Source organism: Mus caroli, chromosome 14 (assembly GCF_900094665.2).
Source record: "Mus caroli chromosome 14, CAROLI_EIJ_v1.1, whole genome shotgun sequence".
In the NCBI taxonomy this organism is placed as follows: Eukaryota; Metazoa; Chordata; class Mammalia; order Rodentia; family Muridae; genus Mus; species Mus caroli.
In genome coordinates, this window is record NC_034583.1 from 53,534,632 (window position 1) to 53,547,815 (window position 13,184).

Sequence of the window (13,184 nt, forward strand, 5' to 3'; positions counted from 1 at the left end):
GGGAAATGTGGTTTTCGTTCTGTTGCTTCCCAGAATTCCCAGGACTGGGAAGGGAAAATGGCTACATTTCACGCTGCTGGCCCAGTGCCTTCCACAGCACAGCTGTCTTAGGGGTAACATAAACTGCAGGGTCTGGGTCTCTAACCCCTCCTTCTCTCTCCTCCCACTACCAGTTAAATGGCACCCTGGAGCCCAAGGTCAGGGTGTCCTGTGAAAGTGGACCCAGGGCACCTGTCCAGAGGCAAAGGTTGGGAAGTGGTAGAGCTGAGAGCAAGCAAACAGAAACAGACCCACCAGCAAAGTCGACATCTAGAACAAACACAGCCCAAGTCAGCTAAAGATTGGCCATGAACCATCACTGCAAAGCATTTTCCAAACCTCCAGGCTTGTGTTTCATTCCTAATTATTTATTCTCAAAGGGGTCCTGAGGAAGATATGGAAACGGCCACATTTTGAACTTCTGCATTTTTTTACAAGTCAATGTTCTTTCCTGCCATGGAATACAGGAAATGGACCCCAGGGCTTCATTTTCTCTCTTGATCACAACACAGCACAGAAGGCAGATAACACAGGGTCACTGGCAAACGCACTTGTCTTGGTCTCATCTGGTGATGACTGGCTATTGACTGCATCTGTGTCGTCTCGCCCTGCCACTGGACTCCCTGCAAGTGTGACTTCATCAGAAGCTAAAAGAAGACAGAAGTGTCAGTGACTAAGGACTCCAGCTGGCTCCCCTTCAAGGGGACCCCACTGGAGCTAGGCCCCCGGAACACAATCTGACCGCTCTGTATAATAAAGTCTTTACAATTAACTGTACCTCCACAAGCCCCACCCTTCTCTATCATTTGTTCTACTGGGCTGAGCTACCATGTCACACACCTGTACTGCTGAACAATTCACATGACCTTGCTGGTCTACAACTGTCCCTGTGCCCCAAACAACAAGGCCATGGGGGATGAGGTTCAGATCTGGTACCATGTACTGGGTATGTGGCACTGCTTGTCCTTGACTGCTAAGTTACTTACTCTCTGAGTCTTGGGCTTCCTAATCTGTAAAATGGGAGAAACTAGTAATTGGATTGATGATTTATATCAAGCTATTAACACAGGGTCCCATGAGGAGAAAAAAACTCCAACAGCCAATGTGTCTACCTGCAGAAGGCCAGAGAGCAGTCTGGGACTGGGATGCCTCTGGGATGTGGGTTGGGAGAGGAGAGAGTGGGATTAGAGAGCTGTGGCTACAGGAGGCCGGATGACAGAGGCTGAACCCAGCCCTGCTGCCTGCCCACCCTGCAGCATCTTAGATTTTGGTCCCATATGTGTTGGACTGAGGCTTGAGTGCATCCAGCATCCCAGAAAGCAATCAATCAAATCTGCTCTCCCCACATCAGTAGGTTTCGATGGCGTGGGATGGGGGCTGTTCACACCTCAGGCTGCTCCACACATCCGCATCAGAATCAGTTTCCTTTTAAGAGCTGAAGAGCATTAGGCAGCTTCAGACTGTGAAAGACCCTATTTGATAAAATACTTCATGAATATGGGAGGTGACTCAGAAACCCGGGGCTTCTGGGCCAGTCTCCAGTCTTGTGTCCTCAGACACAGAAGAGGTGAAGATGGAGCAAAGCCGGTGATCTCCTGGGTGGCAGAACCTGCCTCAGGGCAGCGACAGAGGACCAGTTATGTGCAGGGTTTAGGGAGGGTCTAAAGTGACATGGAATCGAGGTCCCTAGAACTCTCACATGTACATTTTTGTTTTCAAATACGGCATTCTTACAGAATGTGGTCCAAATGGAGTGGCTAAGTACAGGTGCCACTAAAGGTTCACCTGATATCCACGGCCTCTCCCCGCTCTGCCACCACTTAGGACACATGAACGCAAATACTGAATCATGTTCAGCCAGCAACTGTTACCTAAGTAATAGGGTTGGTGCATTTTTTTTCTCTTTGTTTTTGTGCTGATTTTATTATTCTTAATAACCACTATTTCTTTCATTTTTAACTATGGAGTTTATTGCGCTACTAGGTTTCTTGGAAGCCTGATACTTGCTATAATTTCAAAAGTGATCAAACTTCTCAGAAATGGGCCGTGCACACTGAATGCTGGGAGAGTGTGTCAGAAGAGCTCTGGTTCCCTTTTATGCCAGCATCACAGTGCAGAATTGCAGAACGCAGTGTGGGGTTTTTATTTGTTTGTTTTCTACTGAAAACACTTGGGGTTTAGAAGATGGCTCATTGGGGAAAGCGGCTCAAGTGTGAAGATTATAGTTCAAGTCTCCAGAAGCTACATACATTGAATTTGTAAAGGTCCTTGGGGTTGGGTAGTTTACTGGTAAACCCAGCGCACTAGCAGGGGAGGTGGAAACAGGAAAATCTCTTAGCAATGTGGCTATCTAGACTCTGAAACAGTTAGCCTCACATTTGCTAAGAGATCCTGCCTCAGTATTTAACGGCAAAGACACCTACTACCAGACTGAGGCTTCCATAAACATGCACACACATACACAAACCTGTGAACCCCACCACCAAACACACACACACAAACATACCACACACATACATTTAAAGTAAAAACCTCCCTGGCCATCTGTCTCCATCAACATTAAAGAACAACTGAATTCTGCCTACCCAACAACCCTTTCTGCCTCAGTTTCTCCAGATGCAAAAAGCTTTCTTCATTCTGCTTTCCTCTTATGTAAAGCCTCGAGAGAGTGTAGGAAAATGGCTCAAGCCACAAGGCCTCAGCATCCATACAAAATACTGCCAAAGTGGCACACACCTGTAACCCCAGCCCTTTGGACAGATCCCCAGAGCTCACTGGCCAGCCTAGCCACCCAGTGAACTCCAGGTTCAGTGAGAGACTCTGTTTCAAAAAGCAGGGAAGACTTCAACCTTCGACTCCCATAAGAAACACACAGCACCTGCATATACACAGGCACATATATATGTACACAAATACATGTAAATATGTGTGTGCACAAACAGTGTAACATTCTGACTAATTACATCTCCTGATTCGTTATCAGGTTTATCCTCTATGGATTACTAACCCCACACAGCTGGGATAATCTAAACATGAAACCTAAATTCAATGAACTTCACTGTTCTTAAAGAATTTAGAGGAAACCTCGGGACTTTCAGAACATCAAGGTCCCTGAAGTTATTCTGTATATATGCAAAAAGATAACTGTAATTTGATACCATTTAATGTGCTATATAATGATACTATATAAATGTGAGCTTGGGTATGTAACAGTACAAGTGATAGGGAACTAAGCTACCATGTGAAGGACACTGTTTTTTTGTTTGTTTGTTTAATTTCCTTACTCTTTTAGAATATATTTCAAGGGCTGGAGAGGTGGCTCAGCCGTTAAGAGCACTGGCTATTTTTCTAGAGGAGCACGATTTAATTCCCAGAACCTAAATGGCAGTTCATAGCAGCCTATAACTCCAGTCCCAGGGGATTTTTCATTCCATTATTGCCTCCACAAGCACAGTACATATGTGCTGCATGGGCAGATATGCAGGCAAACTACCTATGCACATATACATATGAGATATGTATATGGATACAAAAACAAATAAAAATACAAGTGAAAACAAAATAAAAATAAAATGTATGTCAAAGACTAATGGAAAGTAAAAAACAGTATATAATGCATGCACACAAACACACATACATGTGTATGTGGGATACTCCCATTTGTGTAAGAGAAGTCATGTGTNCCTTTGTGCACACAAAGCTGTGCACCTCAGTTTTTAAAACATGAGTCTCTCTGGGTGATAAACCACAGGGGAGTTCATTTTCTTCCTTTGGTTTATCTGTACTTTCTGTTATAAAAAATAAGTAAGAAATATAAGTTAATAAAGAAATACTCTTTGGTTAGACAAACCACACAGTCCAGTACTAAAAGCAGCACATTTGGAAACAGCCTGGACACACATAAATGAAAACAGTGTCTGTAGACAATAGACCACTAGGCAGACATCACTGTGTGCACTAGACTGCCAGTTAAGACGGCATGGGGGATGGTACTGTGGCCTTTGCCAGGAAAGTAGGTCAGAGTCTGGAGAAATGTTACTGTCTTGGGGAATAGAGGTTGGATCTCAACCATTCCTGGCTAGTCAGGGCAGGGCTCTGGGAGTCTACCAGGTGTGATAAGAGTTTACAAGCAGATATTCTAACACTTGTGAATAAAATCATCCTTTTTCCCCTCATGCATTGCTACATCTGTCCTACTCCCTAGATAATAAAATAGGGAAGATCAAATCTGGCTTCATCACTGCCACACTGTGAATGGGCCAGAAGGTTTGGACAAAACATGGACACAGACAAACTCTTCAGTCTTCTTCATCTGCAAGACTTTGCCGCACTCCAGTCTGACCCTATCAGAAGCTTTGCATATTCGAATATTTGGCAGCCAAGAGGCATATTGTTGGCTCAATCCCTGGACCTTTATCTAATTTTCCTGGTGACATTACCTGGCTCTGGAAGAAGGATAGGCAATAGGTTAGCCAAATCCAAGGGTGGCTAGAAAAAAAGGGGTCATGGGTCTCAGAAATGAAGATTAATCGTGGAAGAGAGGTAAGGGTTCAATTCCATCAAAGAAAAGAGAAATCTAAGTGAGGGTACAAAGGGCACAATGGCATCTCCAGAATATGGAGAGAGAGTGTCACTTGAGGTCTGCCTCCTGTTTCTTCTCCATGGGCAAGGGAGCCCGTGCAGTGGAGGAAACACAGCTCCAACTTCCAGAACCTATATGTCCTTGAGTGATCGGAGCAGATTCTCTGCCCAGTTCTGCTGTCCAGTGACAGCATGGTCTCCTCAGCTACAAGGCTTCCCGGGTGCTATGTGTGTAGCGGCATCACCCATGCCTACCACCAGTGCCTGATGAGCATCACCCATGCCTACCACCAGTGCCTGATCAGCATCACCATGAGAGGACGCCTACATAGATCCTTTCTTGTCCTGCTCATCTCATGCTCTCTGTGGTGGTTTGACTGAGCATGTCTCCTGTCAGCTCATGTATTCGGATACATGGCCTCCAGTTGCTGGTGCTGTTTGGAGAGGCAAGGGCTTGTTTGCTGGAGAAAGTGTGTGACCGGTATGTGCTCTTTGAGAGTTTAGAGACTCACACCATTTTTAGTTCAGGTCCTCTGCTTTGTGTTTGAGGATTACAATTAAGCCTTCAGCTTCCTACTCCAGCTGGCATGCATGCATTCTGAGTGCCACCCGCCTCTCCTCTGCCATTCCAGATGCTCATCACTATGGAGCCATTAGCCAAAAGAAACTCTTCTTTTGTAAGTCCTGGTGTTTAATCACAACCACAGCAAAGTAACTAAGACACACACTACATACAGAAGGTCTTCTTTTGTAAGCTACTAAACATAAGTAGAACTGTAGGCACTATTACAGTTTTGTGCATAACTACACATTTATTTCCAAATGAGCCCTGGGCAAATAGTGGCTGTCATATAAACATCTGGAGTCACGGGACTGACTCCTGTTCAATGCATTCCTAAGAACAACTATGTGAAGTAGGTTCTGCAGGCTAACAAAAACAAATGCTTGTGGCAGACTAACACACCCCTAGTAATTCTGGATTCCACTGCTCTCTGTCTTTATGATGGCTCCTGAACCCAGCAGCTTATTAGAATGGTGGTAAAGCTAACCATCAATTCAGAGTCACAGACCCCATGCTGGACCTCCTGAACTGTCTTCAGGGTGATGCCCAGCTATCTGTCTGCCCACAAGCTATCTCACAGGAGCTTCTGTCACCCTCATACCCACTGCTCCCATGGGATCCACCTCTGGTGTGGCATCCCTGCCATGGCCTCCAGTGTGACAACAGTGACATTAGAGGCTGACCCTAGCACTGACAATCCACACTCATCTTTTCGTAACCCTCGAGCTTGTGCAGAGTCCATTTACACTTCCAGGTCCTGTTTGTATAGAGCCTGGCTGGGTTCACAGCCAAACTTCCAAAAAGCCCGAGGTTAAGAACAGCTGTGGCACTCCTGAGTCCTGGGTAAGAGATGTATGGAAAGTTTGACGGTCACACTTTGGAAAGACTCAGGAAGGCCTGGGAGCTGAGTATGGCACCCGGCCTTCCTGAATAGCTGGCCACAAACAGCTGAGCCCCAGTTAATTGGATGTCTGGAAAGACTCTGTGTTGCCTGGACTCTGTAAAGTAAGGGGTCAGGATCCTGGCAGTTAAGTGACCACAACCCCATCCAAGAAGCACTCTAACAGGGGGATTGTAAATGGTGGGAAAGCTGTCCTGCTTTGGAAGAGACAAGTGAGAAGTGACTTAGCAGGGCCATAGCAAGTACTCCACAAACCCTAAACTTAGACTATAACCTTTAACACTCTCTGGAGGAACAATTAAGAGCTGGTTTGAAGAAGTCCTTCAAACTAACTTTCTCTGCAGGGAACCTAGCAAGAAGATACCTCTGACTGTGGTTTCTAAGGAGGAGTCACCTCCAGAGAGGGACCCAGGCCACTTGCCTAAGCATTGTATGCATGCAGGTCAGCCTGAAAAGCATTACTCTAGAGTAGGGAGATTCAGTTAGGAGACAAGTTAAGGCAAGCTGAAATTTGCAAAAAAGCATTCATAGGGGGCCTGACTGCATGCCAGAAGAGCCTGCCAGCAGAGGCAGTTGGAAAGGCAACTTTCTAGTCAATACTGAAAGGCAGTTGCTTAAATATCTAAGCAAACATAGCCCAGTTCCTCTCTGGCTCAATATTCCCTTTTTAATCATACTGGAGAGGTTTTCTCACAGACTAACACCCAAATTCGCTGTCTAGGGAAAGAGAAGCCTGTTGTTGAAGTGTTCCCGGGGTTCTATAAGTCTGGCTTCTACCCAGAGCTTCTAATCGTCACAGCAGAAGGTTGCTTAATATGGGTTGAAGGAGAAATTAGGCTGGCCCTCAAGGAGGCATATGCATAGGGCTCCTGGGTGCTGCCAGGACTCAAGGAGGCATATGCATAGGGCTCCTGGGTGCTGCCAGGACTCAAGGAGGCATATGCATAGGGCTCCTGGGTGCTGCTAGGACTCAAGGAGGCATATGCATAAGGCTCCTGGGTGCTGCCAGGGCTCTGAGATTTTTTTTTTCAGGAGAAATGGCACCTACCAGGGCAAGAAGATTTCAAAGCTTTGTCTGCATCTGACACCCATGAGCCAAGTCAGCTAGAAAAGCATGCCCAAGAGAGCCACTGCGTGTGACAGGTAGCCAGATGGTGAGGTGGGCACAGATGTGACCAATGAGGGGAGTCCTGGGTGTTCACCCAGTCCCCTGATGCATGTGAAACAAGTAGCTCCTGAAGTGGCGAGGCCTTCTGACCTACGTTCTGCGTCTTAGTGGGCTCTGGCTGCCCATGGGAACACTTTCACTCACGATGTTACCCAAGTAAGGAGGTGTTGGGAGGAGGGGTCACTACTTTGGTGGAGCTATATCCTCAGAACTGAAATATTTTTTCCTGGAGGAAAGAAGAAGGGTGACACAATTCAGGAAAACAATAAAGCTTATAAGGCTGAGGAAGCTCTGAAATCTATGATTCACACAGCCTTTCCAAGGCTATAGTGAGAGAAGACTCTTGAGTGGAGCCTCCTGCAAGTTGGGTAAGAAGTTTTAGGGATCATCACTCATGCTGGGTGGGCCTTTTAATGATGTAGCAACTTACGATTCACCAAGTCTTCTGTGATTGGATGAAATCATGCCTTTTAGTTTATCATCGATGCCTTACCTGGGGTTATGTCTCCTCAGGGAATATTACACAGCTGCCTAAGAGCTAGGCAGGCCTGCAGACCTTTGAGACTAGCAGTAGAACCAGGCTGAAATCACACCTTATGCGCAGTAGAAATGGTATGGAGTAAAGAGCTGCATCTGCTGCCAACCCTAGAGAGAAGGAGATTGCCTACACCATGGGACATTCAAGTCACACTACAAGGGTGTGCTGGTCTGAATGAAAATGGCCCCCATAGATACATAGGGACTGAGGGGCATCATTGGAGGTGTAGCTTTGTTGGAGGAAGTGTGTCAATGTTGGGGGAAGTGTGTCAATGTTGGGGGAAGGGTGAGAGCAGGCTTTGAGGTTTTAGAAGTTCAAGCCAGGCCTACTGGCTAACTGTCTCTTCCCGCTGCCTGCCAATCCAGATACAGACCTCTCAGCTACCTCTCCAGCAGCATGTCTGCCTGCATACTGCCGTGCTTCCCACTATGACAATAATGGAGTGAACCTCTGAGCTGTGAGCTAGCCCCAATGAAATGTTCTCTTTATAAGAGTTGCTGCAGTCTCACAACAATGGAAACTCTAAATAAGACACAGGGAAAGTTGTGAAAGGGTTTGGGTGGCTGTGGAACCATGATCCATATGGCTGTCTGCTATATCCACTCCAGCAGTGACAAGCGTGACAGGCCCCAAAAACCTGGGCACTGTCCCGAGGCGAAAAGTTCACAGAAATTTAGTCTCCTGGAACCGTGGCACCCTGTATTACGAATGCTCCAATGTCCTTGCTTTAGTTGGTAAACGGATCTGTGTGCTTTCCCTTAATATTGCTTTATTACAAGTGCTCCTAAGGATTGATTTTTTGACATATAGCTAACTTAGATTCTAGGCAGTCCTTGATCCATCCCTGGGCATGGATAGCTAAGTCACTGCCCTACACAGAAATTTACCATTATCTAGGAAGAAGGAAGTTTGTGTTCTAAGGAGGAACCAGAGTAGATACTTAGAAATAATAGAGTTACACCCATATACAAGTATTTACAATGACCTAGGGGGAAGGTGGTCTATACAATAGACTAGAATAGGAACTATGACAAGGGCACGAAACCCTTACCCCTGGCTTCTAAGATTAAGTGGACCTTAGGTGGAGCTGTTTTTGATCCCAGTTGTTAACATTGAATTTTATCCCAGTTGGTTCCTGCCAGTCCTTCTGTGTTTGCATTCCTCTGTTTTGTGTAAGAATCCAGTAACTTCATTGTACCTTGCCGGGGTGTCACCCAACTTCCCTATTTTCTTCTGTATAAAAAGTTTGATGCTCGATTTGACAAATTACATTCAGATCCACATTCCCTTGTGTCGAGTCTGTTTGTCACCCCAATTCCTGCCGACTCTATGCCCATCTGCAGGAACCCCTGATTCCCATGGATTGACGGGGGCCAATTAGACCCGGTCCATGGCAGCTGTCTGTTCACTTCATGGGTTCTCTAGTACACACCTGATGGTTTATCACTCACCCACCATACATATACTACTTGCTACTCATGTGGAGCTACATTCCCATGTGATCTGTCATTAGCATCCACACTAATTTCACTTAGTTAAGCGAAATCATGTCAGGCAGTGCTCAGAGCAATTTGATGAAACATGACTAAGCACAGGAAAGTAAAAACCATTGTCTTGACTTGTAACCCCAAGTAGACTCACATGCATGTGGTCTGCTCACGGCAGCCAATCCTAGAGATCAAGGTGGGCTCCTCTCACACACTAGTTGTTAGCCTTATATAAATCACAGAGCCTTTCCAAATTCTCAGTTTCCTGCCTTTGTTGCTGGAGTGGGTAAGCCATTGCTCTGTCCTATGACTGAAGTGTCAAATCAGACAAGTGGGCAAAATCCCTCCCGCAGAGTCATCAAGCAAATGCTAGCTCTCTCCCTTCCAATTTTCCCCAAATAGAGGTGGTTTCTCTTTCTCCTCTCATCAGCCTGTGTGCAGAAAAGCAGCAACTGGATGAAACACAGAATCTGGGCAGCAGTGAGTTACTTTGACTCCTGCCTCTAAACAAGATGCCCAGCCCTACCCGGTCCCACTGGTGATCTGCCATGGAAGAGCTCTGTGCAACAAAAGTCTTCAAAATCCAACTGTTGACCTTCCTGGGGCCTGAAAAGCTTATAGACCTACTCTCCTGAGCAATACTGCCAGGCGTGGTGGCGCACGCCTTTAATCCCAGCACTCGGGAGGCAGAGGCAGGCAGATTTCTGAGTTCAAGGCCAGCCTAGTCTACAAAGTGAGTTCCAGGACAGCCAGGGCCACACAGAGAAACCCTGTCTTGAAAAACAAAAACAAATACAAACAAACAAACAAACAAAGGAATTCCAATACTGGAAGTCTCTTCCCTTTGAAAGGCTCACAAACCCTTGAACTGCCTCACACTTCCTGCTCATCCATCCTGCATGTGGATGAGGAGGCCCAAGGCCAAAGCCTCTAGAACTCCTGAACTATTTCTTTCCCCGTATCCCTTACCACTCCCATCCTCTTCCAATGCTTTCCAGGAAAACAAAACAAACAAAAACAACAACAACAAAAACCAACTTCTGGTCTCCCTTGAACTCACTAACCCTGTGACATCTTAGTGCATGGTACTGCCAGGAAGCTCCAGTCCAGAGAGCCATGCAGCAACCTGCATCCCAGCTTCAGCTTCAGGGCGCACCTCCAGCCTTCCGTGGTCTTCTCCACTACTCAGCTTTCTCCCTGGCTTCCAACCCTATCCAAAACGATCTTCCTTTTTTTCCATGTTTTCCATCTGGTTCTCTTGACATAAACACAATCCACGTGAAGTGAATGATCTCCTGCACTTAGTCTGGCAAAACCCAGCAAATCCTAGGACAGTACCTGGTCTGGTCACTCTGTTTTTGGAGTGAAGAGAAACATTTGTTGTGTGCATCTATGACTGTATCATCTTGTCCTTTATAGGACTGACAATACATGCAGGCCTAGGATGTCTGGGAGCACAGAAGAGAGAGAGAGAGAGAAATGCTCCCTGGCAATCATGGGTGACCTCTCTTCTCAGCTTCTCATAAGCCAGGACCCCAAATTCCCTTCATCCTTGATTCTAAATAAGGGAATCGCAAGTTTTCCTCTGTGATCTCTCTCCAGAGTTGAACTGATGATCCTCTCTTAGCCTTGATGCCTGGGATCAAACCAGAGGGGAACCGTTAGGTCCTGGGAGAATGCCCACTAATGAGGGCTCACGTGTCACTCAAGAAACTTTATCTGCTAAAAATGACAGCAGCTGAGTGCCTCATGTCATTTCTAGTTCACTGTCTTGGCTTCCTGCTGCAAAATATGTGAGCTATCAAGGGCTGCTCCAGGTGCCACGCCTGCAGCCTACAGCCTCTGTTCTGTCATTTTGGACTCTAACCCTCTGCAATCATAAGCCCAAAGAAACCCTTCCTTCTGTAAGTTGCCTCGGTCAGGATGTTTTACTACAGCAACACAAAAAGCAGCTAAGACAATGTGAATAGCCTGGTTTGAAGAGGGTGACAGTGGTTGCCTCTGTGCTGGCTCCACTCCTGGGTCTCCATCCTTCCTCTAACTATACGCTGAAAGCCACATCTTGTTATCCTTGAGATTGGCTTCTAAGAGAAGTGAAGGACTCATCAAGATGAGACAACTATGCCTTCTTTTACTACTAAGTGTGGAGCTCTTAATGCCCACTTCCTGCTGGTCACTCATACAGGACACAACTTCAAAGCATAGCCCTGGGAACCTTATGCTCCACTTTGCTCTTCCGTCCCCACCATGGGAAGGCATGCCACTGAGGGTTCTGGTGTCACTTGGTAGATAGGTAGATATTAACATATCTTGAGCATTTGTTTCTTTGCAGGTATTGGCTAAAGCTGTCCTTGGCATCTGGGTGGGGGTAGCTCAACAGCAAAGCTCATTGAGAACACAGTAAGCAGAAAGTCGGGTGCATCCTCTCCTAGGACCCTAAGTTCTAGCCAGACTGGCTTTTCCTGGATCTGTCTACCACTAGTTTCAGTGAGACACATCCTATCTAACCTGTGGTCTTACATGGGGTTACGGAGCTGAGTGTGGGTATCTGGTGAGGATATCTAGTACACACACTTACCATCCACTGGATCACTGTTGTAGACTTGCTGCTGGTGGTGGTCTGTGTTCCTCAGGACAGCATGGGGCTTCTTGACTTGGTTTCTAGGAGTGCTTGCTTCTGCAAAAAATCATAAGGGAAGGCACCATGAGACTTGGGGGATTTCTTCAGATGTCTCATCAACAGCAGCCCCCCTGAGTATGGCCTCGGGTTGTCCGATGAAGGACAGCAGGTCCGGTGGTAAAGTGCTGAGTCAGGAAGGCTGAGAGATTCAGAAAATATCCTCACACCCCTAAAAGCCTGCGTCTGAGAGCAAGGGAAGGAGCAATGTTTAGGAGACAGCTGCCCCCAAAAGCTCTTGCTTTCTTTTGGTCTCTATTGTCTGGTGAGGCTGTCACCTTCGCAGAGGGTACAGAAGAAGACACTGCCAAGCCTGTCTCTTTTACCGTCTCATTTTCCTCTCTAGACTGCCCTTCCCTAGCTCTGAACCTCAAGAGTTTAGACCCCATGCATCTTGGAGCCACCTGAAGTTCACCCTCCTCACATCTTGTGAATCGCCAGCATGTGTATCACCTGGGGACACGTGAGGAAAGACGTGGGTTCTGGAAAAGTAGGAGTTGCACAGCAGTGTTCCTCTGTCCCTTCTTCCTCCATCACTGGCTTTGAGAAACTCCATCATGTTTCTATGGATACGTAATGGTCACTAGGGGAACATGCCCAGGACCCCTTAGGCTACCATGTCCTTTAGAAAACAGAATCTTCCTACATGTCTCCTGAGAGCCCCATGTTTTTCCATTGCTGTTGGAGGCTTTGTAATTCATGAATTACAGAACAGCCCAAGAGACAGACATGCCGTGGCCTGGAAGCTAGAGAAGGTTTATGACAGGAAATCCAAGACTGCTAGGAGGGAAAGGGCTATGGTGGGGGCAGTGTGTGAAAAGCAAGTGATTGGTCCCATTGGAGGACGTTGTACAGGGGTGTGCATGATACGTTAACTGAATGGCACTACCTAGCCAATGGGGACAGAGAGGAGGCTGGTCTTTATCTCCCATTGGAGGACGCTGTACAGGATGTGCATGGTGCTTTATCTGCAAGGTGCTACCTAACTAATGGGAAGAGGGAGGTCTGGTCTTTCTCTAGAGGATAGGGTGCCTTTTCCCTCTGTTAAAAGCTATCCCTGGTGACTATCTGGTACCACCACACCCTCCAAAGGAGTGCCTTTTTCTAATCTGTATAGAGTCCTATTTCGGGCCTGAGACTGAGCCAGCACTTGCCTCTCTTTCCATAACCCCCCACCAGCCTGTTTCTTGGGCTCCGTAAGGTCTTCTAGACAGGACATTCTTGCTTATCT

General features: G+C 46.7%; 1 protein-coding gene across 1 annotated transcript in view; it reads right to left on the reverse strand.

Moving 5' to 3' along the window:
• Window positions 1-436: 436 nt before the first annotated feature.
• The window catches only part of LOC110309748 (guanylate cyclase soluble subunit beta-2), a 66,320-nt gene continuing 53,572 nt past the window's right edge, over window positions 437-13,184 (reverse strand). The window contains exons 16-17 of the mRNA XM_021182478.2: window positions 11,855-11,953; window positions 437-686 (exon numbers count right to left, since the gene is read on the reverse strand). Coding sequence (XP_021038137.1) covers window positions 541-686; window positions 11,855-11,953 — 245 coding nt within the window. The 3' untranslated portion in view covers window positions 437-540. The remainder of the gene's footprint in view (window positions 687-11,854; window positions 11,954-13,184) is intronic.